The sequence below is a fragment of the Alligator mississippiensis genome, chromosome 2 (genome assembly GCF_030867095.1).
Source record: "Alligator mississippiensis isolate rAllMis1 chromosome 2, rAllMis1, whole genome shotgun sequence".
Classification (NCBI taxonomy): Eukaryota; Metazoa; Chordata; order Crocodylia; family Alligatoridae; genus Alligator; species Alligator mississippiensis.
Genome location: NC_081825.1, coordinates 4,954,968 through 4,970,656, shown reverse-complemented (window position 1 = coordinate 4,970,656; position 15,689 = coordinate 4,954,968). Strand labels below are relative to the sequence as shown.

Sequence of the window (15,689 nt, the reverse complement as noted above, 5' to 3'; positions counted from 1 at the left end):
CAGTGATAATACCAGGACAGAGGCCAGCATGGGACCCAATCTCCCTTATCATGCCTCCTGTGCCTGGCCTACGCCAAGGCAAGGCACCCAGCTGGGAAGCACCGGTGGATGCTCACCCTGAGCCCAGGGAAGTGGTGCATTTATTTACAGCCTTTCTGGGAAACAAGTGGCTCCTAGAAAGCTCGGGCGGGAGCAGGGAACCCCTGGGAACAGAGGCCCTGCTTTGGCACCCCTGTTTGCAGAGGTGGAAAGGCAGTGGTGGGGGAGCCGTGCCACCCAGTGGTGAGAGCTACAATACCACCCTTTCCGCGACACATCTAGAGCAGGGGACGAGTCAATAGGGCACAATGAGAGCCGCATCCGGCTCGCAGAGGCATCCCGCTATTTCCACAGGGCAAAAGCAACGGCAGCTCTCTGGCAGGTTCCCTGGGGTATTTGCACTAAAAACAGCAGCCTAGTTTTCCATGCAAAGCCATCCCATCCCCTCAGTAAGCGCCGCACTCTCCTACCCTTTTCCCCTAGGGAGTTGTCCCTCTAAAGAGCATTTCTTCTCCAATGAGCCTCCAGAGCTGGCTCTTCTCCATTTCTCTCACTCAAGACCGTTCCCAACTCTCCTTCCTTCCCTACTGGGTTGCTTCCCCTGTGTCCCAGTTCCAGTTACTTGGGCGCTGCATCCTGCAGCTTGCGGCTGCCTCTGCTGTTCCCTGGTCCGGAGGTGCCCCCTGCTGACAAGATGTCAAATGGCAGCAAAGGAAGGAAAATATTTTGCTTTTTTGGGGTGCAAATGTCTAGAACTCTTGGTTCAGAGATGATCCCTTTTATTAGACCGAGACGTTGCAAAAAAATTTCTGCAAGCTTTCGGACTTTTGGTTTTTTGCAATGTCTTAGTTGGTCTAATAAAAGGGATCATCTCTGAACCAAGAGTTGTAGATTTTTGCATTTCTTTTTGTCTCAGACCCACGCGGCTACCAAATAAATCCCTGAAACATTGGTTTTTTGGATGCACTTTTCCAAGCACTTTGCAAACGGCACCATGGGGGACAGGATCACTGCTCCCTTATCCCAGGAGACAGCGTCTGGGTACCCACAAGGTGCCAGGATTCTCCATCCAGACCACTTCATCCACACGAGAGTCAGAGTAGGGGAGATGTTTGCAAAGATGCCAAGAGTATTGGTGTTTGCAATACTCAGATATGAACGTGAGGTCTCCAAGGGTTCGTTTGACCCAGGTCGCATCCCGTCAGTGGGAATCAGCGCCCAACACACATGAATTTGGAATTTGCTCTTTTCGGAGCCATCTAAGGAGGTGCTGGAAACCTCTAATTGCTCCCTCCTAATTTGCAGGGGGGTTTGGCATTTCAAAGTAGCCTGAATCCTGCCAGACTCCTCTCCAGAAGTAGGACATGCAGATCCCAACATGGGCCAGGGACAGTTGTGAACAAAGCCACTTCCCTGTTCTCCTCCAATCCAGCAATCTATCATGCCTCCGTCACCTCCAGGCTCGACATTTCAATACCTTCTACCTCAGACTGAAACCAAAGGCCAGGCTACATGTTAGTCTAAACCAGCGATCTCTGGACTGGGACCAGTCAGCGAGAGTTGGGTTCAGTTCGGGTCCAAATGCCAATCCCATCATCCATACTGTCCCTGAGCAGATACAGCAGTGAACCTTGCCTGAAAGGCAGGGGAGCATTTGCTTTTCAGCTGCAGGAGGGGAAACTTGTGGTCCATGGGTCTTCTCAAGCATTTCTTCATTGAAAAAGGTTTGAGTCTAGTTGATCCTGGGCTGGACTAAGTGACCTCTCCAAACCTCTTCTGTCTCTACTTCCGTGGGGCTATGAAACGTTTAAATGAGAGCCACCACTCAAGTAGTCTCACTGCAGCCCAGGGCCATGCCTAGCTCTGGTCCCCAAATCTGTATAGCCCTTCCTCCATCCCCGAACAGAAGAGCCTGTCACAATCATACGTCTTACCCCAACCCCACACAGAGGAACTGGGATTTCTCCCAGGAGATCAGTTGAAGACTATCTTTTAACAAGCAAGGCAAGCTTGTCGTAGACTCCAAGTGATGGCGATTTCACCCTCAGCACAGTGAGTTGGTCCAACATTGAGTTATCCTCGCAGCTAGGAACCGTGCACCTCAATTCAAGGTAAACGCATCTAACTTCCTCCTTCAGCAGTTCTGTCGGGTTATGGCAGGGTTGCAAAGTCCCCATCAGACACGTGCCTATGCACGGATCAAGTCTCCTTCCAGCCTTCTCCTTGATACACGAGATGAACTGAGAAAGTTATGTCTCCCATTTTTCAGGCCTTTATTTCTGAGAGTCACCTTTGAGCTCTCTTCAGTGCTGAACACAAGAAAATAAGACTCGGCGTTTCATGGGTCGGACCATAGGTCCATCTTGTCCCCTCTTCTGTATCACAGGGGCACAGAGCGGATGCTGAAGGGGAGAGTGAACAGGGGATGACCAGGGCTTTCCACTGCTCCTCTCCCGCTTGCAGCCTCCAGCATTTAGGGTCTAGGACAGCAGTTTCCAACCTTGGGGTCACCACCCCATTTGGGGTTGCAACGATAAAAAATGGGGCTGCAAAGACGCTTGAGAGTGTAGACCGATTATGATGAATACACTTCCTGCTTATCACTATGCAACAGTTAAAATGAGTGAAAATGTTTTTAATGAAAAATATAAAGAGCATAAACATTGTCGTGCCATATTTATGACGTGTTGATCTTGTCCGCGTTGTTTTGGGGGTCAGAAAAAATGTCCAGGGTTTAAATGGAGTCGTGCTAAGGAAACGGTTGGGAAGCCCTGGTCTAGGAGGTTCTGATTCAGAGGCCATACCCCTAACTCCCGTGCTCTATAGCTGCTGATGGCCCTTTCCCCCCCAAAAGTCCCTTCTTGAATCTGGTTAAGCTGCCAGCATCCACAACATCTCGTGGCAATCAGCTCCATGCTTTAATTACACCCGATGTGAAAATAAACAGATTTGAGACTTTTAAGGGTGGTTGTCCCCTTAGGTTCGATAGGCTGAGGTCTCTGTACTGCAAACCCTGAGTCACGTCTAATTGTTTAGGAGCATGCAGCGATACGCTCACATTAAGAGTTAGGACGCTGCAGCCAGAGCGATGTTTTCCCCAAGACAGGGCTGAAACTGTGTGTGATCAGACTGACCACATCACTAGCCAAAATCCAGACTTGCCAACAACAAGTTCATGCGAGTTGGCAAGGTTACAGCTTGCGAGTATCAGAGGGCTGCCATGAGCATGGCAATGACAGCACAGCCCCCGGTGAGATGTTACATAGGGCAGCATGCTCGTCTCGCACGCCCGGCTGACCGACGGTAAAGGCCCTGCTACACCTTCAAATTACAGCTGGATAGAAGTCAGCTCTAGAGTTGTGACACATGTTCAAGCACTAATTTTATAGCTGCTTGGCTCTTTTTATACCTGAATAGCTGTTTTTAATTGATTGATAATTACTTTGTGACTGGTGTAGATTTACTGTGCAATGTAACCAGTTCATTGTGTGATAATTACTTTGCACTCATAGCCTGCCTTACTTTGCATGTGTGGCTGGTCTAAATTTATGGTGCAATCAACCAGTTAAATTGTGCAATATATATAACGCGTAGCAGGAGCCTCCAAAACAGAGGTTGCATTTGAGTCGGTTCTGACAGACCCAAGTCAAAAATGTAGGAGTGAAACAGCACTTTGCACAGGCAGCTTTTTCCTAGAATGAATGGCAATTAACTCAAATTAGCCTCAACTGGCCCAGGAAAAAGTTACCTTGGATGCTTCACAATTGGGACAATGGGTTTGTAGTCTGTAGAAGCCCAGATTAAAAGGCTTTGTCCCAGAAGACATCCCACACCTGTTTTTACCCACAGCTGTGCAGGCAGCACTTTGTAGTGCACACCAGTCTAGGTCTGCCACTGCTATAAGCCTTTGGAAACAGAGACTTGTAATGGAAACTGCTGCACAAACTTCACTCCGGGCATCTTTGCCATTGCTAACCAAATAGCAAAGTGCACAAGAACTCATTTCTTTTGCCACCCCTCGCCCACAGACTCCTCTCTCACCAAGATGCTCTGGGCGTTCGGGTAAATGGAGACTTTATTGAAGTCACCACGGGGTGGCAGCTGAACTGCACGACCGCGGGACAGCAGGATTGGCTGGATGCAAAAACTTTCCACTGCTTTCATGTAGTGCAGCGTCCAGGAGAAAGAATGGGGCCAGGCCTCCAAGCTGTGTGGAAACCCAGTAGACGTTTTCAGCCCTATTTGTGCAATAGCGGAGAGGACCTCAACGTTGCTGGTAGTGGGAAGGTGGGACCAAACCCAGTCATGGGATATAACATAGCATCTTCACCTGCGATCTGACAGCTGCTGCTGCCGTGATGCTTTAGTTTGATTGTTTGTAGGTGTAATCTAGTGCAATCCAGCACACTCATGTTACCTTATTGTAAAGCCAAACTCCAATAAAGGGGTGAGTCTGGATACATTCGGGACCAGGTCATAGGTGGCCTGACCTAATGGTTAGGCCAGAGAGAAGGCAAGGGCCAGGGGCTGGGTCAGAGCCAAATTACCAGGTCCAAAGGGAAGTCCAGGGGCAGAGTCCAAAACAGGCCAGGGTCACAGGCCAAGAATCAGATGCTAAGGTACCGAGTCCAAGGGATAATCTGCACGCCAAGGTCCACAACCAAAGCTGAGCAGGATCAGGAAACAAATCCCTGGGGAAATCCAAAGCTAGAGGTTTTGGCATCCTCTGAAATAACGAGGAGTGCGACCTGGTTTGCAGCAACAGTAGACAAGGGTTGTAGCATCCAGAATATGCCCGACAGGACCAGCGGCAGGTGTGACCTGCCCAATTCACCTCCCCTGGACATTAATGCTGATCTCTAGCAGGTTAAATGCTCTGAGAAACACCCGCCTGATATGTGTTACCCAGAGGGATTTGACTGACTTGAAATGGGAGAACCTACCCCAAACCCAGGATTTTGATTCTGTTATAGGTGATGGTGCTTGGTATGGGGATCTTAGAAGGAATGAGCAAGGCTAGGGGTGCTGGAATATGGTGGGGTTTGCATGCCTAAGGGGGAAAAAAAAAGGCTGAAAAAGAGAAATAACCCTGTTTGTGTTATGAATTAATTTATCCTTAAAATAAAAAGCCAACCCCCACCTCCACATAGTGATTCTGGAGACTGTGCTGCAGTATTTGCAGTGTCCAGTGACTTCCTTCCTCATTGTTTGGTGATGGGGAGGATAATTTGGCTGAACTGCCGCCTGCTTTGTTTTGTCCTTGATGAAGTATTCACCCACGAGTGCTGTGTGCACGGAAAAAAACAATACTATAATACGGACTGCTTTCTCCCCATGCTCAAATGACTGAAATTCAGTCACCAAGAAAGAAGAGGCAGAAGCTGGTCCTAGCAGTCACTCCTCACTAAAACAGCTTGCGTTGTATGTGAAGGGAGAAACATAGTTAGGAAAACCAGTTATGACTGTGTGTAATGCAAAGTGCCCAGTGAATGCAAATGCCATAAGCAAGCCCCTTTCCCAGCTTGTTCCAAATATGATTCTTTCCAATCCAGTGGTGTCCTAGGTTTATGCTTTATTAACAAAGAAATTAATAATGATACGGTCAAGCTCATTACAAACCTTCCTTGGCTCCATGCCTGGAGCAATATCGTGCAATATATATAACGTGTAGCAGGAGCCTCTAAAACAGAGGTCGCATGAGTCGGTTCTAACGGACCCAAGTCAAAAATGTAGGAGTGAAAGAGCACTTTGCACCTTTGGTAAGCTTTACGCTATGTTTGACCTAAGGGTCAAAAAGACTGCTTATGCCTGACAAGATCCTCTTCAGAGATCTGCTCCTTCCTCCTTTATATCTGGGGAGTTATGAGCAGAGATCCCGGCTTTCTGATAAAAAAAAAGAAAAATCCCCAATTTTCAGATTAAAAAAGTAACCTCAAATCCACCTTTTGCATGATTAAAAGGAAACACCACTATATATATCTCTATATATTAGAGATATCAGAGTCCATCCCCTGAAGCGCCTTACCACACTAGCACCCAAACACACCCCAAGGGCACTGGGCCTACCATCTTGCCCGGAAAGGAGCAAGGCCCTCCTCAGTGCCCCGTAACAGCTCAAGGAATGGCTGTAACAACCCCTTAAACCTAGGGGCAAGTCCTTTGTAAGCCAACCTGCTCCCCTACAGCCCCTACATCCTTGCAGTTGCCTTCCCTTTGTTTCCTAGTCCCGCAGCCCCAGGCGGTCACTCCAGCCGCTCACACTAGTCCAGGTGTTGCCCAGCTGCTGCCATGCCGCGTGACCATGCCTAAGGCTACACTGGTCGTTCAGAGCCATTGCTCCCAACTGTCTGCAGATTCAGGAAAACACAGCATCCATCCAGACCACACGCAGCGAAGACCAAGAACCAGAACGTCCTCTTTTTTTATTTTTTCAGCAGTGGTACATGTTTCGGTACATGTACTTTCAGCAATGGTACATGGATGAAATGCAAATCAGTAAGAGTCTGATCACAAAAAAGCAATTTTGAAGGCACACGGCTTCACTCTTTTTGGAATGACACACTAAGCACGGAGGAAGAGACGGGCATAAAGAGGGCATGACTGATATCTTCAACACGCCTAAAAGCCTGAAGTGGAAGGAAAAGAGGCAGGGACTGAAGATAAGGAATTTAAAAGCAATGCAGCTCTGATCACCACACCTGCCACCCAAGAGGCGCGCTGAGTGGAGATGCATTCAGCTCTGCTGGCAGAACGGGCGTTCCCGGCAAAGCCCTGTAGTGTCTGTAGATATATCGCTCTCTATCCATGTGCCACTAGAGAGTACAGCTCTGTCACCCCAATCCTCCACTTCCCTCGCAAACATCTCTGTGTCTCTTCCACTTGCCTTTAAATCCCCAATCCCGTACGCTGTTCTGTGCAGGGGGGCACTGACCTCAAGGATGCCTCACCCAGGCAGAGCAGCTGGAGGACTGGATGTTTGCCAGCTCCTCAGGACAGAGATCAGACTTTGCTGATTCTGGCCATAAGCAGCCATTCTCTGTCTCTGTCACAAAGGACAGAATAAGTCTTCCCCACCCCTATCACGCGGCTGGGAGGTTTAGTTCATATTTGCAAACCCCCCAGAGACCCTCAGATGAAAGATGCTATGAAAACCGCTAAGAGCTGCAGCTCCACTGTGACGTAGATATTCAAACCTATTGCACGAAAGCTTCTGGAAAGTAGGTGTTTTATAGGCAACTAAGAAGCAGAAAACTCAGCGTTGAGGAGAGAAGCAAAGAGGGCGAACGTTCAGCTTTCATAGAAGTCTACGTGCGCCCCGGAGCTGAACGTGTCGTCCAGCAGAAGGGTCACTAACTTCTGGGCGGACACGCTGCAGTCCAGCAGCTGCCCGCTCTCCTTATGGTCAAGGAAGAACTGGCGCAATTCAGCATCTCCCGTCTTGGTGCGAGCCAGCTCCTGCATGTCTGTATCCAGCGGACCTATAGGAGGTAAGGAAAGAGTCATGTGACACGTGGAGGGCTGGACTTGTCAATTATTGGGATATTCTGTACCTGGTTGGCTGGGGCATCTCGAATACGGGGGAAATAGAGGTAAAGTCATTGAGCCAAATTCAATTCTCTGAACAGAAGGTAAGTCAGAGGCCCTACTAGGAACCTCTGGATTAAAAGAGCCCTTCTGGGCCATTCAGACCTTTGTGTTAAGTTGGAAGTCTTTTAGCTTGCATTATATCACCTTTGGTAAGCTTTTAGCTATGTTACGTTATACCACGCTAGCATAGGTGAGGCTACGAGAAGCAGTGTAAAGGGAACCAAGTCATAGGTGAGAGAAACTTCTTGAAAAGACTAACCCATCTTAGGGCATCAAATCTCGATTAAGGGTTCAGGTCAGTACGTTCCAGCTGACCAACAGGATGACATGAGCATCTTCCTGACCACATGTGTCAAAGGTGCTATCAAGAAATGTGGAAAAATAGCTCAGTGCTTTGAGATGGATTCTTCTGGCTTCCTTTGCTGAGGTTCCTGTCTGCAGAAATAATGAAGATCCCATGTCTCGTAGCAAATTTGGGTAAGATCCCCCTAGCAGGCTAGCCACCTGTGAGCAATTCTTAAGTTTTTAAGATGTCGAGCTTCTAAGTTGTAAGACTGCTTATTTCTACTTGGGTCATACAAGGATACACAGGTATATACTGTGCTATTTTGTTAGCAATAATCATAATTGGAAATTCTAATAAAGCTTGCTTCTACATCTACTCCACTGAAGTATTTGCTTTGCATGAGAACAGGGGCTGTCAAAAGAAACCCTCAAACCCCCCAAATCTACTCTAGGGCCCCTCTACATGAGCAGGTAAAGGTGTGACAGGATCTAATACACAATTCACACAATCACACCTGCTGCCATGCTGCACATGCATGACAAGTGGCGTGATTGTGCAATTGCACGTTATATATCCCATCGTGCCTTATTGCTGGTGCAGGGGCAGTCTGATCCTGCTCCTCCTGCGCTGGCAAGGAGCAGGCTCCCATGGCTGGGAGCCCCACACACCCCAGTTGAGGGGACCCCAGCTGCGGGGGCACCTTACTCACCTTCGGGGCTGGAGGATTGCCATTGCAGCGATCTCCCCACCCTGGGGGTGCATGAAGCCCCTGGGGGGTGGGAGAATTGCTACAGGGCAATCCCCCTACCCTAAGGGTGTGGGAAAGGGCATCAATGCCCCCAAATAAACTTTTGCTCTCCCCACCCACTCCCCAACCCTAGCAGTGGTCAACATCCCAATGCTTCAAAAAACAGGAAGGAGGGGGCAGGGGAAACAACACATGAACTACTGAAGCTATGGGAAGACTTCCTATGGAGATCAATGAATCAAGCTCTTATTCTAGAGTCAACCAGAGCAGAGTCAGGCCTGCAGTTACTGGGAGGAGGTTATCAGAAAAGGAGGGCAAACGACCAGTCCAACGCTTCAGAAAGCCGAGTCAATACAATTAGAGAGGTGGCAATAAGAGGGGACGCGTTAGCTGAATTACTGATGACCCCTCACATGACCTATAACCATTTGAAGGACCTAAATGGTCACCACCTGTGTCTTTTTTCTGCCTGTGCTCCTGGCTTTTTTTCCCTTTCCCCTTCTATAGGTTGAGGAACTCCTGACCCAGCACAGGGCCAGTTCCACGAGCACATGGTTTATTTATGTCCGTATTTATTACGGATGAAAAGCAGTTCTAGATAAAGGAGAAGTTCTTCTTAAAAATAAAAATCAATATACACCGAACAGGAAGGAAAGCAGTAAGAAACCCCAAGAGATTTCTAGAACTGGCTGGACAGCTATTTTCTACTGCTTTTTGTTTTTTTGTGAAGCAGCACATGCCTACCCAGCCTTCCTGTAGCAGATCCGTGTTTCTCCTGCATTTGCAACACTCAGTGGCTCTGATTCTCCACCAAGGCAAAGTGGTGTAAGTCATCTACATCAAGCGCCCGGCACTGGCACTCAGAGCCAGGGGCTCTGCGGAGGACACAAGGAAGGCAAAGCTTACCTGGGGCATAGTTGAGAACTCGAACGTCTGGCTCTTCGAGTGCCAGGACCTGAAACATCATGTCCCGCGAGGCCTTTCCAGTGCAATACAATGTCCAGCTCTTGAAGGGCTTCAGGGCACACAACGAAGAGATGTTAACGACTGTTCTGTGCAAACCGGGGCGTTTTCCAAAGGCCTTGAGGATAGAGGAGGTGAGGCAAAGCGCCGAGGTGACATTGAAGGCGAAGTAGCTGTTGACTTCATCCAGGCTGGTAAAATCCACAAAGAATTTGGAAATGTCTCCAAGAGACCCTGGGAATGGGGAAAAACATTACCACGCATGTGACATTTGCACAGCATTTGATAGCCGCAGAGTATGGAAAAGAGGTTAACTAAATCCACTCTACCATAGTCCTGTACAGCGCTTTTAATTTGTACGGAGGAAGGAAATGAGGCAAGTTATGTGATCTTACCTTGTGGACTTGTTCAATATCATACACATACAGAAGCCTTGTCTATAGTAGGGATTTGCCTGTCACAGTCATTAATGTACCTGCACCATGAGCAGAGCAGGAGTTTGATGAATTTGCAGAAGGAATATGATGTTGTTGTCTGTACTAGCAAGGGGCTGGAAAGAACAACCTAGGATGCCCCCTCAAATCCTACCACCTACCCACCAAAGCAAAGTCCCAGCTGAGACCAGCAAAGCTGCTATTTGAACTGTTGCCACTTATCTTAGTCGTAAGAAAAGAGCAAGAATTATTGTTTACTATGGCTTTGCCCCAAGGCAGCTATGTTGGTGGAGGGCAACTGCTGGCTTTGATGTGAAGGAATCTACTAGACTCCATGGCACAGTCAAGAAGCAAACTCAACAGTTCACGTCCAGTCCCGCATTCAGTCTATATTGTCTAGAGACCAGCAGTGGCATCTCTCTTCCTCTGCCCATCAATCACCCTTCTCATTCTGGCAGCAGGATCATTTGCAGTGCTCCCTTCAGAGCTTGCCACTAAGGTGCCCAGAGATAAATGCAGGCATCTTTCTGAAAAAAGGTTGTTCCTAACAATTTAATGCCAGCCAACAGTGCAAGATCTAATCACGGCCCCTCCTTACTGCTATGACAGTACTAATGAAGACATGCATGGATTTACTCAGTTCCTCTGGCTAATGCAGGCTGGAGCTGAGTCCAGAGACTCATTACTTCAGGAGTAACAGGGAAGCTTCAAAGCTCACTGATGTCAGCAGGGCTCTTTCCCTTGATTGAATAGGCTTTGAATGGGACTTACAGGGCTTCTATGTTGGATTCTGGTTCCTGCAGTCTTTTCAAAGCCCAGATGTGTACAAGCAATTTCCAGTGACCCTCAGCAGGCTCCAGTGGTGTGGCAGGGAAGAGACTGTGGTCATAAAAACAGACCCCTCTGCATTTACCTACCTGGGTGAAGGGAAGAGGACTAGACTAGGGTAGCCTGCATCCAGACTCTTGGTTCCCCAGGAACACGTGGCCAGCTGCCAGGATATTTATTTTCACTCTTTCCGAATCATATATATATATATATATATATATATATATATACACACACACACACACACACACATGGTTATGCTTATGATATATATATGGGAGCAAGAGATGATTTAAATGTTTTAGCACCCCTGAGGTTACAAGGTGTCACTTGAAAACCATATATATATTTTATATATATATTTATGGTTATGCTTACGTACATGTGTATGTGTATACACACACACACACACACACACACACACACACACGTATATGACAGAGATGATCTTAATGTTTTAGTACCCCTGAGGTTACAAGGTGTCACTTGAAAACCATATATATATTTTATATATATATTTATGGTTATGCTTACGTACATGTGTATGTGTATACATACACACACACACACACACACACACACACACACACACACACATATATGACAGAGATGATCTTAATGTTTTAGTACCCCTGAGGTTACAAGGTGTCACTTGAAAACTCTCTGCATATATCTACCCTCTTTCATATTAATGTGTATATAATTATATATACACACACACATATACATATACATACACACATTTATTCTACTACCGAGAGCAGGACTACTGAAGGACACCTGCTCATTAAGTAGGAGTCTATTTAGTACGGCTCACACATTTCTGCTGGGATTACAGCCTCATTGTGCACTGTTAGTTTCACTTCCGAATTTGGACCGTTTCCATGTCACTTAGTAAACTGAGAGGGGGAAAAAAAACACTCTCCCCACTGTCTTATCGATAGAGAGAGCAAATAAGACTTATACCAATATAGAGGAAAAAGAATATAAAATGCAAGTATGATCTTAATGTAACTCCAAGGTTACAAGGTGTCACTTCAAAACTCTCTGCATATGTCCTCCTTCATATTAATGTTAGAAGTGTTTTTCAACTTTGTTGGGCTGGCCATGTCATCCGGATGTCTGATTCCAGACTCCCGAAGCAAGTTTTATTCTCCCAGCTCAGCCAAGGCATACGCTCCAGAGGAGGGCAGAGAAAATGCTTCAAGGATGTCCTCAAGGCCACCTTAAAACAAAAATGCAACACTGATGTCAGCTCGAGGGAGGATTGCCTGGAACCGCCCCAAATGCAGGAAGTCTGCTGCAGAGATCTCAGTACTTTGAAACCTCACAGCAAGAACAGGAGATGGAAAAGCAGGAGTGGCAGAAACAGCGCGTCATGGTCTGAACCGGGAATCCAGCGCCACCCACCAAACACGGAAACACGTCTGAGCAGAGCCTGTCAATCCCAGATAGGCCTCAGTCATCTTCGGACACACAGATAAGACAATCATGGAAGATGACCATCGTCAACTACGAGGGATTGCTAAAGAAGAGCTTTTCATTGATCTATTTGGCTTTGAATTGAAAGGGGTTTTTTTGGCACTGTCATGGGTCACTCCGTGACCTAACCCACCCTGACTTGAGATACAAAGGTTAGAGGAAGGAACAGATTTTGTAGCCGCTCGAAAGGACTGCAATCTGTTAGCAAGTAGAGCATTATGGTTAACCAATCTTTCTAGTGCATAAATCACCCATTGCTTCTGTTGCAAAAACTACCACTCCTTTTTCACTTTTACTTCTTGCTATCTTGCAATACAGATAATCACAACAGGACTAAGAGGCCCCAATCAGGATTGACAGCCCTATTGTGCAAAGCGCTGGCCAAACCAATGAAACCACAACATCTTGGGCAGCTTACAGTCTAAAGTCCAGATCTTCCACTGAAGTCGTCACAAACAAACTCCCAGACAAAAACCATCTGTTTTTATACTGGCACACAATAACAGGGATACGGGCCATATTTGGAGTCAGGAAAGGATTTTACCCCAGGTCAGATCGGTAGGGACGCAGGGGTTTGCCTTCCTCTGTAGCAGGGGGCAGGCCCTCTACATGGGATCTCAGCAGGGTGTACTGACAACCTTTTATAGAAACAGGATGTTGGCTGTCATAGCTCCCCTGCTTTTCCTACAGCAGATTAGGGGTATTATGTCTCTTATGTCAGGGTTGACGGTTAACGAGTTTAGATTATGGTTTGTACAGGATAGTTGGACTTCAAGGGCAGTGATTCTTCCCCTCTACTCCGCACTGGGGAGGCCACATCTGGAGTCCTGTGTCCAGTTATGGGCCTCCCACTACAAAAAACGATATGGACACACTGGAGAGAGCCCAGAGGAGGGCAATGAAAATGGTTGGAGGCTGGGGAACAGGACTGGTGAGGACAGGCAGAGGGAAATGGGCTGATTGAGTCTGCAGATGAGAAGACTGAGGGGGATTGAATAGCAGCCTTCACCTCCCTGCAGGGGGGCTGCAAAGAGGATGAAGCTGGGCTGGTCTCAGTGGGGGCAGATGACAGAAGGAGCAATGGGCTCAAGCTGCAGCAAGGCAAGTTGAGGTTGGATATTAGGAAAAACTCTCTCATGAGAAGGCTGGTGAAGCACTGGGACAGGCTGCCCAGGAGGTGGTGGACTCTCCATCCTTGGAGCTTTAGGCCCCAACTAGACAAGGTTTGATCCTGTCCCACAATCACGGACAGTGAGGGCTGAAGGGAGCTCAGGGGGTCGCATCTAGTCCAACCCCTGCTCCAAGCAGGACCAGCCCCAAGTACATCATCCCAGCCAAGGTTTTGTCTAGCCTGGATGTGAGCCCTGGAGGTCCCTTCCAGCCCCACCAGGATCCCTCTCCACCTGCACCCCCCTCTCCCCACAGGGTTCGAGGGTTTACCCGCATTGTTGACGAGGAGCAACCGCTCCAGTCCAGCCTCCCCCGGCAGGTCTCGCACGGCACCCAGCACCCGCTGCAGCCCGGCAGCCGTGCCCAGGTCGGCCGGCACACACTCCACCCGCAAACCGGGACAAGAGCCGCGGAGCTCGGCCGCCAGCTCCTCCAGAGCCTCCTGCGCCCGCGCCACCAGCACCAACACGGAGTCAGCAACCAGCCGTGGCGCCAGCAGCAGGGCCAGGCTGCGGCCGAAGCCCCGGGACGCGCCGGTGAGCACGCAGGCCGCCCGGCCCAGCGAGCGGAGGGCCCCCGCTCCGCCCGGCGCCGCCATCCGGGGCTGGTTGTGGGCACCACGTGGCGGCCCGACTTGTGAATGGGCCGTGGAACGTTCACACACCGCCTGCTACATTCGGCGCCGCACCATTGGCTGCGCGTGTGCCGCCCCGCCCACTCCTCCGCCCCGGCGTTCGGAGGGCCTCGGATCCAGCCGGCCTGAGTGGGAGGGAGGGAGCGGGGAGGCGGCGGGTTTATCCCGGTTTAGCAGGGCAAGAGGCGGAGGGTGTGGGTCCTGTGGGTCTGGAGTGGCCTTGCCCGCACGGGAGAGAAACAGCTGGTTGGCTAGCCCTTGATTGAAGGATGATTTCTACCCCAGCTGTCCCTCGATTCGAGCATGATTTCTACCCCATGGTTAGCTGTCCGTCCCCCCCCCCTCCCCCCCGATTTAAGGACGATTTCTACCCCGTGGTCAGCTATCCCTTGATTTCACAATGGTTTCAACCCCATGGTCAGCAAGCCCTCAATTTGGGGATGATTTCTGCCCCTTGATTTGAGAATGATTTTTGCCTTGTGGCCGAGTATCCCTCGATTCAAGGAGGATTTCAACCCCATGGTCGGCTAGCCCTCAATTCGAGGATGATTTCTACCCCATGGTCGGCTAGCCCTCAGTTCAAAGAGGATTTCAACCCCATGGTCGGCTAGCCCTCAATACAAGGATGATTTCTATCCCATGGTTGGCCATCCCTCAATTCGAGGATGATTTCTACCCCATGGTCGGCTAGCCCTCAGTTCAAAGAGGATTTCAACCCCATGGTCGGCTAGCCCTCAATTCGAGGATGATTTCTATCCCATGGTTGGCCATCCCTCAATTTGAGGTTGATTTCTACCCCATGGTCGGCTAGCCCTCAATTCAAGGATGATTTCTTCCCCATGGTCGGCTAACCCTCAATTCAAGGATGATTTTTATCCCATGGTCGGCTAGCCCTCAGCTCAAGGAGGATTTCAACCCCATGGTCAGCTAGCCCTCAATTGGAGGATGATTTTTACCCCATGGTCGGCTAGCCCTCAATTCAAGGAGCATTTCTATCCCATGGTTGGCCATCCCTCAATTCGAGGATGATTTCTACCCCATGGTCAGCTAGCCCTCAATTCGAGGATGATTTCTATCCCATGGTCGGCTAGCCCTCAATTCAAGGAGGATTTCAACCCCATGGTCGGCTAGCCCTCAATTCGAGGATGATTTCTATCCCGTGGTTGGCCATCCCTCAATTCAAGGATGATTTCTACCCCATGGTCGGCTAGCCCTCAATTCAAGGAGGATTTCAACCCCATGGTTGGCCATCCCTCAATTTAAGGATGATTTTGATCCCATGGTCAGCTATCCCTTGATTTGAGGACGATTTCTATCCTGTGGTCGGCTAGCCCGGGGTTCAAGGATGATTTCTACCCTGTGATCATTTAGCCCTCAATTCAAGGATGATTTTTACCCCGTGGTCGGCTAGCCCTCAATACGAGGATGATTTCTACCCCATGGCTGGCTAGCCCTCTTTTCGAAGATGATCAGTGACTCGGTCTTCACAGGCAGGGTCAGCTCCCAGACTTGTCTCCC

The 15,689-nt window shown here is 48.9% G+C and overlaps 1 protein-coding gene across 1 annotated transcript; it reads right to left on the bottom strand.

Moving 5' to 3' along the window:
- Window positions 1–6,434: 6,434 nt before the first annotated feature.
- Window positions 6,435–14,171, bottom strand: SPR (sepiapterin reductase). Its single transcript, XM_014597097.3, has 3 exons — window positions 13,808–14,171; window positions 9,567–9,857; window positions 6,435–7,517 (listed from the first exon to the last, which is right to left on the bottom strand). Exons 1-3 carry the CDS (start codon window positions 14,133–14,135, stop codon window positions 7,327–7,329), a joined length of 810 nt encoding a protein of 269 aa, XP_014452583.2. The 5' UTR covers window positions 14,136–14,171; the 3' UTR covers window positions 6,435–7,326.
- Between the last annotated feature and the right edge of the window lie 1,518 nt (window positions 14,172–15,689).

Coding starts and splice junctions, on each gene's coding strand:
- SPR (XM_014597097.3), bottom strand. CDS start 14,135: ATGGCGGCGCCGGGCGGAGCGGGGGCCCTCCGCTCGCTGGGCCGGGCG. Junction 9,858..13,807: donor GCTCCTCGTCAACAATGCGG/GTAAACCCTCGA, acceptor CCCCATTCCCAG/GGTCTCTTGGAGACATTTCC. Junction 7,518..9,566: donor AGTTCTCAACTATGCCCCAG/GTAAGCTTTGCC, acceptor TACCTCCTATAG/GTCCGCTGGATACAGACATG.